Source organism: Lampetra planeri, chromosome 16, assembly GCF_965212315.1.
Source record: "Lampetra planeri chromosome 16, kcLamPlan1.2.h2, whole genome shotgun sequence".
Classification (NCBI taxonomy): domain Eukaryota; kingdom Metazoa; phylum Chordata; class Hyperoartia; order Petromyzontiformes; family Petromyzontidae; genus Lampetra; species Lampetra planeri.
The window spans coordinates 11,491,491-11,505,237 of NC_136122.1; the positions used below are offsets into that span (position 1 = coordinate 11,491,491).

The following is a 13,747-nucleotide window of genomic DNA, read 5'->3' on the forward strand; positions in this document are numbered from 1 at the left end:
CCTTAATAGGGGCTCCCTAACAGCAATTGCCCAAACAGTTTCTTAAAGTCTCTATGGGGGGGGGGGGGGGTCTTGTGTTTAGTGTGATTGGGTTGGCGTGTGTATGCAACATCGCCCCCTACTGCAAGCCTTAGCAGGTCCCGCCTAAAAAGAGTTGAGCCTCATATGCGAGTGAGTCTTTCCTGGATAAAATAAACACACTGAAAGATCGTGAGTCAAAGGGCTGTGGAAAGTTTCCCCTATGTGCTCTCGCTCAACAGATAGACACCATCGCCTGTGATGAGCCGTGGCGGTTCATGTGATGAGCGGTGGTGGTTCATAACGCAATGTGTAACCACTGCATTGCGTTATGAACCCGACGAAGTGAAATCTGAACTGGTCTTGAGCACAACCGTTCACCAATCCGCACCGACCAGGGTGGCGAACTACGATCAAATAATCCTCCATGACCCGCAAAGAGAGGCGTGAGGCCATCATTCAACAGAGAATTGCCAAAAAAAAGAGGGGCTTGATACGTACACCGTGTACTTTGGGGCCCAAATAAAAGTCTTGTGAGCAACCCCAAGAGCCCCGGCGTGTCTGAGCGATTGGATCATTGCTGAATTGACGCGCGTGCATCAGGCTACAACCACCGCCATCCTGTTGCAGTGTACGGCAAGGGGAGGGGGAATTGTGTGGCTTTTGTCAAACTCTCTGGATTCCTTACTGCAAGCATCTAAGCCGTACATGGCAGGTTCTCGACGGGACCATTTTCTACCCGGCAAGATTGCGTTTTTTAAACGTGTCGCTTCTGTACTCGTACTCGGCAATATTGATGGGGGGATTTTGTGTGTGTTTTGTTTTTGTTGCTGCTGCGGTACTAACGCATCACGGATCTCCCGTGTAAAATAGCCGGGAAACTGGCTGAACTGGACCATCCGTGTAACAAATGAAAATATAAACTAAACTAACTAAACCGCCACTGCAATGGCATCTTACAGTGACATAAGTCACTGTGGCGCACGTGTGGCGGCGGGGGGGGACTTTAAAAAAAACTTGCCAATTGCTGCAACCGCCGGCGCCGTGGGATGTTGGACTGGCGACCTCTGGATTGCAAGGCCAGTGTGATAATAACCATTACACAACCAAGGCTATTTATTTTCTTATACTTTACATCACATGAATTCAGCAGTGTGGATTGGCAAATCACTGTAAGTTATTTGTGATTATTATTTTAGACGTGACTGTTATTTCATCCGTTGTTCTCGTTTCCTCCAAACTATTAGGCAATACGAGCAGTTGCAAATGTATTATTTTTTCCTTCTGATTTCGAGGGCGTTAGCTTTCAAACAAGCAGCTGCACATTTGTTTTTAAAAAGCACCATATGCATGTTCCACCGTAAATCACAGTTGTGTTGTTCTGTGTTTGTGCGAAAGTATGTTACATTGCACAACACTGTTATAATAACCAGGCGCTCGTGCTCATGAGAAAACGCATATCCGCACACTCAACTTTGTTCATGGTAGTTATCAAGCCACCATGAACAAACAAAAAACAAAGTTGCTAGATCTGGCGTATACACGTGGTTGATCGGCCCTCTCAAATATAAATCCACGCATCGTCACAACAACCTAACTTTACATTTATCCAATACACTTGTCTCGTTTCATCTCACCAATCAAATTACACCATAGTTAGTTCACTGTACAGCGCCTTGGTTAAGATGCTTTATAAATGTATGATAAGAAAAATTACTACGTGCTGTCACCATCCTAAAATCTCAACCCGATCCGGAGGAACGCTGTTATGCGAACAGAATGGAAACCATCCGGACGTCTATAATAAAGTCTCATTCGGGGCCCAAACATCGCTTCTCCTGGCTTTGACATTCATCGAAGACACGAGTGGAACCATCAACTGTATCAGAACATCAACAGGCCGATGCACATATCTCATTTGTAAAGAGAAAATGAAAGACAAGCCTTAGTAGGGCGACTGTGGCCATTGAAAGAGTCTGCACTCCTTCAATGGGGCAATAGCAAACCTACATGAACACTCTCCTGCAGCCCTCCCGTGGCTATCCCATCTCGACATTGCCATGTATCTCCTGAAGCTATTGCTGTTATAGGGCAGTATATAATTAATGTGTACCCAATAACATTTGTGAAGACAATGGATATGTAATTATCAAAGTAAGTTTGTTCTGTTCTCCATTTTCTTAAAAATATGATTGATTACAGTCATCACATTATTGAGCTATTACATTTTTTTCTAAGCATAAAACAACAAATCTGCTAATTTTGTTCTCATGGCCGGAGTCTGCTTCTTTGATGATGTCCGCAGTTATACTATCTTTTCCAGGGGCTTTAATACTATCCACAAAAGTGCCCTAACTATTGCGCCATCGCACTGCACCCTAGCCATGCATACAGAGGACAATTCTACCAAACCATTGTGCACACAACAGGCGTGCGCCACTTATGAAAGTGTAATCGGAAACACGTTCCACATGCAAGTGAATACCGTATTAGCCAACACGAGTGCAACATTTAATTCAATAAAACAGTCATTCGCCGTAACTTGAGCCGTGCAAATGCGAAATGCGCAGTGGAAGCTTGTAAAATGTGGCGTGGCCCACGTGCTTGTGTCATTGGAAGAGTCGCCGCGACACCTGGCGTTCGTACCGAGTCTTTACGTGTTCAGCTCTTTTTGAAACCACTTCAATGATGTGTCTTTCCTGCGCGCCAAAAACAGGATATTGTGTTTGACCCTATTTCACCAAGCTGGCTGGTCAGTAAGGGTTGGTGGTTTGGGTATTCATTCAATGGAAGACCAGCAAACATTGGTTAAACTCTCTCTTAAAATTCCTCTCGTGGCTAACAGACCTCGACATTGGCATTTAGCTCCCGAACATATTGCAATACCCAAGAATATAATATTATTTGGATGCCAAGGGCCGGTACAGATATCAATCGTCACTGATGTTAAGCCGTGACCCGTAATTGAGCCCGTAATCAAACTCAGGTAGCAGTGTTCATATTGTAATGTGCTAACCACTGCGCCACCGCTCTATATACCCTTCAATAAATAAATAATCGTTTAAAATAGTACATGCCGGGAAAAAAACATACGTTTTGATGTGCATAAAAAGCACGCAGCTTTTGTGTAGTAAGTAAAACCCAATTCCTAAACAAGTGCATCGTTAAGGAACTGCATTGTTCTTCGACAACTGTTGTGTTTATGGTTTTATGCAAACCCTAACTACAGTTCCAAAGAAATGCATTCAGGAACTGTTCATGATTTTTGCATCATGCGCAAAGGCTGCGAGTTTTGTGCATCTTTCGGTGCGTAGTTTGAAACGTATGAGCCTGTTCTATCTTATCTTAATTGACGGGGTGTTTTAAAGTCTACTCTCAGCAGTCGTGGCTCATTATGTTCATACGGGCGTGTGTGTTTATTATTGGTGCTTACATTGCATCAAATATTCCGTCTGAGAGCAATTTTAGCGATTTACACATAATCAGTTTTTTTTATTTCAGCCAAAACCGCGCCATTTTTGTTTGAACCAAACTGCGGCCTCGACAATTTTCCTTCTGCGGTTCCGTTGATTGGTCGAGAGCGCCCCCCCCAACCCCCCCACCCACCCACGTGATTCCGCCACGACCAATCGCGTGCAAGGACGGCGGCGCGTGCGTCTGCGATCCCCTTCAACGTTGCGGCAATGAGCTCCAAGCCAGCGTGTCTCTTCGCGCTCAGTTCTGCGGCTGAAGGTAAAATTAAATCAATATTTAGCAGACGTTTTGGGGGGGGTTAATGTTTGTATTTTTTGTGCTCAGAGGAAATCGCCAGATAATTGACCATGCGTTGTGACGCTTTAAAATGGATTAGGCCTAGTCCCGTGAAGTGCGTGCCGAGCTCGACTAGTTTCCTCGCCGGGCCTGCTGCGGCTCTTTTCGGCCAAATCGAGTTGCTCTGAGACCCCTTCCCCGGCGTTTGGTTTAAAAGTTGTTTAAAGTAAGACGTGACCAAATAGCTGTTACCATGTATATATATTATTAGTTGTGTGTCCCGGACTGTCTCACACTCGTTTAAACCCATGTCGTAAGGACCGAGACGCGGCATAGGAACTTATTTACAAGATAAGTATGTGTCTTTTCTTGCTTCTGTTAAAAATACACTTTAACGACACATTTCTATATTTACGCGATCTAACACAAAAACCTGTATTATGGATGATATTGGTCGCAAAAGCCTACGTGTTAAACCAAAAATACAACAGTTTTGTAACGAAACTGGCTGCGTTATTAGCATTTGCCAAACGTTATGTTTTCATCAGCAAGTTGGTTAAGTTAAGGCAGTTTTAGACTTGGACCCATTGCACTAATGTTTTTTTTTAATAGGGTCCAAACTTGTACGCAAATTTTGTTATTCTTGCTTTACAGGTACTGCATTCAATTGGTCCTCTGTCAGTTTTTGTAAACACCTAAAATATTGACATGGTAAACAAAAAATCTTAAACTTGCGCGTCTTGCAAACACGTAGTGAGATGAAACTGTCGCCCACAACGAAGTGTGTGTGTGAGGGATAAGAGATTTCACAGTAAAGTAAAAAAAAAACTGTACTGTATCCGGACATGACCTTCTTATCGGAACACAAGTTTGCCTCGCTTGATGCGGGTGCAATTTCGTGTTTATGCGGCTTGCCTATGTATACCCAAAATTCACTCTATGCGGTTTGAGTTCACTCGTATGCGGCTATGCGGTCTGACGTGGGGGGCAGCATTGTATACTGTACGCGCTTTTCGGCAGGCATCTGTCTTCTCGTGCAGTTTCACTTTGCGTGCGATTTTTTTTGGAACGCATCTACTACATCGACCGCATACTGAGACGGAAACCTGTGTAAAAGACGAGGTTAACGTGCGTGGTTTCTGAGTAGATGTGGTTCAACATGGCGCACTCTATATTGCAGGGAGAACGAGGTTGAGAACCACTGATAACATTTGTCACTCGATAAAATATTATGAAAATCGTTTAATTTTAACTGTGCAATGCCCTCTCCCCGCAGGTGTGTCTGCGCAATCCTTTGTCCAATCGTACACCCTGTGCAGCTCTGCGTTTACGCTGCATATTGCCACACCTGGGGTGAGTGTGACGTGTCTTCATATCTGCACCCTTTGCCTTTGCATGTACAGCTGGATTAAGGCCGCGTCAGGTCATGCAGGCAGTGAGGGTTATTTGACCGTACTTAATCATACTGAGCAGTGCTGGTTGGTACATTTGGGGGGAGTACAGAACAACAACAGTAGATGCCCTGCACTACCCACAACACTTATTACACCTGTGTTTAGTTTTTGGTGGTCACTCATCCAAGTACTGTCCAACCTCAATCCTGCATAATTCTTAACTGTTATTGGGCTTCCTCGCACACAGAGCCAGACACTTAGAAATTAGCACTCCGATGTAGGCCAAGCATCCCGATACTGGCCCCTCAGTTTTGAGGCTAAATGAAGTTTTCCTGGATGAAGAGCATTATTATTGATTTATTATGTGTATGCACGTGTCTCATATGTTGTGGGCGTCTCTGGTCTGGGCTGGTGCATGCTTGCCTTTCGCAGGGAAAGCTGCCAGAGTTTGTCCATCAGGATGAGGCTTCTCTTCGTTGGCTGCAGGACTTCTGCACAAAACCACAATCCACCCCACTCCGCCTGGAGTCCGTCGACGGTACACATTGACCTCTAAGCATAGCGTATAGCATTACCCATAGAGTGTGTGTTCATTGGGATGGGTAGTGCGGTTGCGCAGAAGTTAGTGGGGGAGAGTGGCAGTGTCGTGGTTAACGCACTGCGCTATGAACCCAGTGACCTTCAATCTTAATTTTATTATTTGGTTCTTTCGGTTAAGTCACGTCTAAAGATAAAATATTAAATTAAATAATAGAATACAACGTTTCGATTGCAACACAAGCAATCATCATCAGGTATAATGAAATAGCGACATAAAATCTGACCAGAAAACTATAGACAGACATATTAGCAGACAGATATCACCAAGATACATAGCGGGAGCAACACAGGTAACAGAGAGGGGTGATCGTCTCTGTGGGGTGGCCTTAAATAGACAGAGGGGGGGGGCGGAGGCAGAGAGAAGGAAGGGGGGTTATCTTTAGACGTGACTTAACCGAAAGAACCAAATAATAATTCCTGCAGTCACGAAAGTTCTAAAATTAAGATTGAACCACTTCTACGGGGAAGTTTTAAGCTTATCTTTTTTCTCTCTCTCTGGCGACTTGTTTTCTCTGCCTGTGTCCTCTTTAGAATGTTCACACTTAAATTCTAACTTAGCAATCTTTGAAATACGTAATCAACCAGGCTATGCGTTAATTGTGTGTTGACCGACCCTCTGTGTTGTATTACATTACATTTCGATATTTTACTAGGTTATTTAATTTTAGTGTGTCCTCCTGATTTTCAGGCTTACTTGCCGTGCAGCACCACGTCTGTTGACCACCGGTGACCTTCGTTCAATTCCCGCTCCTGGCCAACACCAGTAACGATTATCTGAACTGGTTCTGGGCCTCCCCTAGGTCGACTCACCCTCAAATGAGTACCTGGTGCAGTATGTAAATATTGCCGTTAGGGAGACAAAGGCGGCAGGGCGTGGTTGCTGGCCCACCCACCCCTCGCAGGTGCTCACTAACAGCACCTGCCCCTACAGTATGTTAAGGCTATACGGGGGATCTTTGTCTTTATAGTGCGGTTGTGCAGTAGTTAGTGCAATGCACTACGAACCTAGCTCCCTAGTTTGATTCCTGGCTTTGGCTAAAAATCAGTGGCATGTGGTATCTGAACCAATCCTTATCCTTCCCTAGGTCGACCCAGGCTTAAAAGAGTTCCTGGTGTGGTGTGTAAACATCAGCACTGGGGGTCACAGGCAGCAGGGCTTAATACTGATCTCACCACCCTTTTGTGCGCTCTTCCAGACTTGATATGTGCTTTCTAACAACAACCCAATAGACTCTGAAGACTAAACAGAGAATCTTTTTTGGAATATAACTTAATTGCGAGAGCAGCTAAGCTTCAAGTTGTGAGGTCCTGTGTTTAAATTCCAGTTAGGGTTAACATGGCTCATTAATTTTCCATAGGATGTCAATATGGATTGTCTTATAGAGGGGAGACACTTGTGGCTGCCATCATAATATCCACCACTGTCTCAGGACTGCCAGCGAGCAATGTCTGCTCAAACAAAACTTGCATGCCAACATTTTGGCATATTTTTTAAGTGTTGTCAAGGCTTTGAAGTTGCATAAATTATTATCACAGCACACATAATATAACAGCACAGAAATACAAGGTTTTGGTGGAAGAAAGTTTTGATTCCATGTAGTGTTATTCACATGCGTCTAGCGGTAGCATTTGATCCTTGGACTTAAACCCTGATTTGATTGCTTTTCTGTTTACTGCTGTGTACTCAGGTGCGAGGTACAATGCCCTCTTCCTTCCCAGCAGCCTCGGCGCCTTGAGCGACTTGGCACACAGCGGATACCTGGCTCAAATCCTGCAGCATTTTGTCGCTGAGAAAAGTAAGTGGCTGGAGTTGGGTGCGCATTTTACATGGTAGCTGTGACTTCATGGCGATGTTTCGTGGCAGTGTCAAAAGTGAACTCCAGCTCAAATCGTCAACTTGTGCCATTCGAGCATTTATCTAAAATCGCGTGTGTGCAACCCTGTTCGAGTGTGGGCCACATTGGGAATATCGTCTCTCCCCACGGGTCGAGAGGGTCATGTTGAAACTTAAGGAACGCAGAGTCATAGCATTCACGAACGTAGCACGATGTTCGCGAGAATGACATCTCGTTCACAAACAAAAGTGTGCGAGGTACACTGCTCCTCACGGTGGACGTCTGGTAGAGATGCTTGCCGAGCATTTCTCAGCCCCTAGTGCTGTGAAAAAAATTTACCTACCTTACGTTTTTGGATTGTATAAAACTGTAAGGCTTTTCTCTGTGTTCCATGCATGCATTGCCTGCCCATCATTCAATACCAGAGCCCATATGTGCTGTGGGACACGGGGTCGCCGGGCTGTGCTGTGCACTCAGAGAGGACAGGAGCTGGGCGTTCCGTGGCTACAGCCTCACTGGGGTAACTCGGTCTTCATTTTGTCTAACAAACTACAACTGCAGAACGCTAACAATTGATATCAGGGTTTTGTCACTACTCTTTCCCTGTGCTTACAAGTAGCAGCAGTTTTGTAGGCGGTGATGGCTCTGGACTCTTAGTTGATGCTGGTGATTGCATGTTTTAGCAAGGTACAATGGGTTCCTTCCTGGTCATACATTAAGGTCCTCTATCTAGCTATCTTTCATCTGTTATTCTCTAGATGCAGCTTAGCAAGTATAACTGCTTACCTGTTGACTCAACCTTTCCTGGTGGTGCTCCGGTATCATTTCCTGTCTCTGTTAACACAGCCGTCGGTGTTTGAGCTGGTGAGGAAACCGGGTTTTGCTAACCTCCCTGTGATTGTGGAGGACTTCTGCAAGGAATCTGGAGCCACCTATAGCGGTAAATGCACTGCATGGCCAGTAGCCGTGCACAATACAAGCTGAGTTTACACTACCCACTTGTATCTGGAAAGGCCATGGAGGCTGAATTAGGCCACACCTAGTTATGAGTCTCACTAGGCCATGCCCACAACCATTTGGCCATCCCACCTAGGAGAGCTGGGACTATTTCCAGGCAAGTGAGGTCTGTAACGTCACACTGCTATGCGCGGGGTAGGCTGACCATGTGGTTTTGGCAGCTAGTAATTGAAAGGAAAATAGAGGGACTGAGAGCACAGTGGGGCTGCTGTTGGTGTTTAAATAACATGTACAGTCTGCTCTCCTATAACACGTGTTTTCATAACGTACATTTTATATAACGCTATGAATGTATTAGGGAACACATTTTTTTATAACGCGGATGCGAATTGGATGTAACGTTATTTAGTGAACAGAACTACGTCGAGTGAGTAGTAATAAGCGGTTGTACTGTAGCATTACACAAGGCGGGATGCTGCTGGATAATTCTAGATGCTACCCACGCGCCTCAGTCTTTGTTCAGCCTGCATGCACATCTCACGTGTTATCACGGGCTGTGCTTTACCCTATATTATATATTATTTATCATAACGCGATTTTTCCATAACGCGGTGTTCTTCAGGAATGCAACTACCACGTTATAGAAGAACAGACTGTAGAAAATACAACACGTACTTGAGCAGACTGGGCAGTGTGGGTTGGCAAAGAGAAGAGCCAACTCAGGACCGGATCAGATATCATTCGCCATCGATGTTAGCAGTGGCCGGAAATCTAACCGAGATGTGCTTTGGTTCGTTGCACAGTGTGCTGATCGCTTTGCAACTGGTCCACCCAGCCAATATCGCCGTGTGTTCGCCATGGTGAATTGGCCGTGCGCGAGCGTATGCTCGCTAACAGTACTTTCCCCAACAATCTGTGAAGGCTATGCGGGATATCTTTGTCTTTGCTCCTGCAGCCAGCGAGGTGGATGCCGTGCACGTGGTGATCGACCGACACGTCATCACGGGCCAGAATGAGCAGTCGACCGTCGCTGCTGCTCAGAACCTCGTTCTGCTGAGCAGCTCCAGGTGACGATGACAGCCTGCTGCTCACGTGCCCCGCTATCCTGTCGCGAGGAAGGCCGAGACAAATCTTGAGACTCAATGAGGCTTTCCTGGGCAGAGGGCAATATTAATATTGTTGGGGTGATACAGTGGTTAGCGCTTTGCGCTGTGAACCTTGCACCCTGACTTTTGATTCCTAGCCCTGGGTAAAATTGGTGGTGAGTGATATCTTGCCCAATGCTGGACCCCCTTCACCAACATGTGACTCATGAGACATTTCTTCCAAGACACTCTGAACCCGGCCACTTGAATTGTATTCCAGGTCATGGTTAACATCAGTGGTGAGTGGCATCTGTATGGCTCTTCGACAGCAGCTCGTACTGACTAGTACGGTGAAGTATAGTCCAACAGCCCCATGACAGAAGGCCATGGGGAAGCATTTACACAGCAGTGGATTTAGAAAGAGCTATAAATTATGATTTTATTATTGCAATTTGGATTTTATTTAAAAACAATATTTTCAGGATGATGTTCATGTAACAGAATTATTTGGATTTGAAACTTGATAGCTACGTGTCGCAGTGTGTCTCTAAGAATGTGCTCGGTGTCTCCTGCAGAAAATGACATCGCTGGAGAAGATTCACGTGAATGACCGTTACCTCTCATCACGATCGTCGTGTACACTAACTCGTCATGTCAACAAGGCGACAGGTCCAGGTCTAGATTTCTAGTGTTGGGAATCGGACCAACAATATGCTCATTCATTTGGGATTGGCTTGGTTTTCCTTGCATCCATACCAATCTGAATCTCACTCTCTCTTTCCATCTGGCATCTCGCATGTGAGTTACTTGTCATTTTTTCTGCACGAGTGATGCAGTGGAAATTGTCATGGACAGCCACGTGTGTGTATTTCGGTCATTGCAATGGGAGAAAATGTAATGGGGAAGAAATGTGAATGCGTAATTTGAAATGTAGGTTCCATTTACAGAATACAGCCAACTCTGGTGCATGGTTATCTTAACATGTTTTATGTTTACCTACATAGATTGGGGCTGAAGACGTACAATGTGTCTTATGGCTTGTATTTTTTTTTATTTCTTAAAATGTATTTGTTTTACTTGTGTTTGTGGTCACGTGTTCAATGAGCCACTGCCCCTCTATGAGTTAGGAGCAACTTATAATTAAACCAATGTGCATGAAGATATTTTATTTATTTTTCGCAAGCACTGTTCATTCGTAACCCGCAACTTTTTGGCACTCCTCCGCACCTCCTGTGAAGGTTTCCTGGCTTGGTTTGGAAGTTGGTGATTGTGGTCTGGGATGTGGAGACCTGTTTGATTAATTTCTTTGTTGTGATAACTCTTTTTTTTCCTGGCTTTTTTGTTTTGGTGCCATTTCTAAATGTGTTTATTCATTTTACATTTTGCTTGGTAGTAGGATTTTCATTTGCTACGTAGTGGCTGTAGAAAGGATTTGGTCCTTATATATAATTAATGTACAGTGTTATGGGATGCTATTAGCATGAATGGCACTCCATAAAATGAAAGTATTATTACTCTACCCACGAATTATTGAGAAGTAACTTTTTAATCAACATTCTTGGTTGTTGGGGTTGGAATCGCACATTGGTTTCAATTCAAGTGCCAAAAATGCATCAGCATCACTAACATATGTAACAACTTACAAACAATATATTAAGAGCCTTTACTAACTTACGTGCCAAATCATGTGCTGAATTAGCAGTAGAGTAATTTCCAAACTTGCAAGAAGGAAATGTTATGCACTTCCTCCAGAGAATTGCTACGCTGTGGCTGTTCTCCCAGTTCTGTTTTCAAGGTCGCCGAGGGCTGGGCAGGTTTCCTGACGGGTCAGGCTGTACGGAGGAGTCCCTCTGCAGCTGCGCGTTTCTGTCACGTGTCATCTTTCCACTTAGAGACGGAAGACAAGTCTGTACATCGTGGTCGTTTACGGCTCGTTTAGTTGATTTCGTGCGTTAGAGAATGGCCCATGGAAGTGGCTTTCGCAGAGCTCCCTCTGATGTCCCTTCAAATGATATTTGGTCCATACAGCAGAAGGCAGCACTTTTCTATCTGACCTGCCGCATGAGAGCGACGTTCATCGCATGACAAGTCAAACTGAATATACTCGGCCAAACTGATACACGACTGCCTGGAGAAAGCCTACATGTACCTAGCGCAGAAGGCTCAATTTAGTCGCTGCTGATAGGACAACCCACGTTCTGTCCCTGCATCGAGGTGTATTTACACGTGGTCTTGGTATGAGCCAATCACCTTGGAGGAACGTCACTGTTAACAGGCTCAGAACATCGCGTCCACCAATGGCTCGTCTGGCTTTAGCCAATGCACAAGAGCAGCCATGTGATGAAGTGGCAGTGGCAAGGGATGGTGGGGGGGGGGGGTGATGTCGTGAGCTTGAGCGGTGCCAAAGTGGTGGGTAGGGGGGCCGGGCCTGCAGTTGGCAGCCTTGGTGGTGCAAAATAGACTTCACCCCCCCCCCACAAAATCCCTGTGGATACAGGTCGCAGTGGATTAACTTGACATAAGCATGTGTATATCCCTGTGTGTGTGTATATATACACACCCCTTTATCAATCAACTGCTGGCTGCAGGCCTTCCGACACCCGTTTGGTCATGGAGGGTATTGCTTGACCATATCTTACCTACCATGCTGCTCAAGTGCAGTTTGGTGTTTGTGGTGTGCCCTGGTTGAGATATCGCTTGCTCCTCACTGTTGTTCGCAGTGGCTGGGAACTGCGTGCGGTCGCTGGGGTCGTAGCACAGTGCGCCCGCCGCTCGATCGAGAGATGCTACATACTTGAGGGGTTGGGTCAAACCACTGGTTCGGCAACCCAAAATAACAAGTCAATTTTTTTTTTTCGAATTCGGTAAAAACAAAACGTAATAATTCAAGAGCCGCAATGCGATGTGGTGAATATTAGACGGTGGTCCTGAATGAATAACGCCGCAGAGCAGTCCTTAAAGAGCCGCAGGTTGCTGATCCCTGGGTTAAACGGTTGCGATCGGCAGGAGCGATTTGAAACCGTTTCATTCGCTCGTTAACCCCAAGCTTTCGCTTGTCCTATCCACCCTCAGCCGCAGCTCCTCAACGCAGATAATGCCGATGCGTTGGCCGCTCAACGTCTTAAGAAGTCACCTCGGTCCCCATCCTTAGCCCCACATCCCCGTCCCCTCGTGCACCCAGCATGTCACGATGTCATTTACCCGCCCCCCCCCCCCCCTTGTAATGTGGTGGTGCCAACCATAGCTGTGTATTTTGACGGGGGGGGGGGGGGGGGTGGTATTGCCGTCTGAACGCGTGATGCTCCCATTGCCAGGGTAACATTTCCCGTTGTAGGGACGATGGTTTCGTTCTCAATCGAGGCCACCAGCAGTTGCCCAACTCGGGGCAAGCTTGTAAGCAAATAAGGGTGGAATGATTGTGGTGAATATTTGCGGCCACTCGTCGCTGCAGGAATCATTTGAACACGTTGCGTGCAACATACACAATCAATTTTGCGCGCAAAAATATTTGATGATGAGATCGTGTAGTTATTGAGCCAATCGTAATGTGCCAATTGTCCCTTTTATAGTGTGAGTGATTGTAAGTGTGCAATGTACAATTGAAAGTGGGGAGGATTAATGTGGTTTTTAAAATTGTGAAACGTTACGGTGGATGATTGTCTTAAGTGTTGATGATTTGTGTAATGTGCACAAGTTTTTTTTTTTAATAATTCTGCATTGATGCTAGACATTGTATACACTTTTAACACACCGTTGCAAAGCAAGTTATTTTCTCGTTTTAAAATTGTAACTTGTGGAGGAGCGTTTCTCAACTCTGTTCGTCGTGACTGCCCTACCCCCACCGTACTGCTTGCTGTGATGACCGACCATCCGGTGCTTGCGGTGTGTTTTGGCTTAATTGGATGTGAATGGAACGTACGGCAATTGACACGGCGACTGAAGTTCACGAACAATAGTCCTGATTATGCGAATATAATACATGAATACACGTAACTTTGTTTTTGCTAAGGCCAGTTGAGCTGTGAAGCTCTCTATCTTAATTTGTTTATTTTAACCAAGAGTGAACTGCCCTTAGTGTAGTGTATCATGCATGACGGATGTATGTGCG

General features: G+C 45.3%; 1 protein-coding gene across 1 annotated transcript; it reads left to right on the forward strand.

The window, feature by feature from the left end:
* The first annotated feature begins 3,644 nt into the window (after positions 1 to 3,644).
* On the forward strand, positions 3,645 to 10,807 carry GATD1 (glutamine amidotransferase class 1 domain containing 1). Its single transcript, XM_078601594.1, has 8 exons — positions 3,645 to 3,750; positions 5,045 to 5,121; positions 5,595 to 5,700; positions 7,451 to 7,558; positions 8,023 to 8,117; positions 8,444 to 8,537; positions 9,510 to 9,621; positions 10,215 to 10,807. The coding sequence occupies exons 1-8, from the start codon at positions 3,702 to 3,704 to the stop codon at positions 10,219 to 10,221; spliced, it is 648 nt and encodes a 215-aa protein (XP_078457720.1). The 5' UTR covers positions 3,645 to 3,701; the 3' UTR covers positions 10,222 to 10,807.
* The last annotated feature ends 2,940 nt before the right edge of the window (positions 10,808 to 13,747 follow it).

Bases quoted from the DNA above. Each gene is read 5' to 3' on its own strand.
- GATD1 (XM_078601594.1), top strand. From the start codon at position 3,702: ATGAGCTCCAAGCCAGCGTGTCTCTTCGCGCTCAGTTCTGCGGCTGAA. The intron at 3,751-5,044 runs GTAAAATTAAAT...CTCTCCCCGCAG, and splicing joins GCTCAGTTCTGCGGCTGAAG to GTGTGTCTGCGCAATCCTTT. The intron at 5,701-7,450 runs GTACACATTGAC...CTGTGTACTCAG, and splicing joins CCGCCTGGAGTCCGTCGACG to GTGCGAGGTACAATGCCCTC.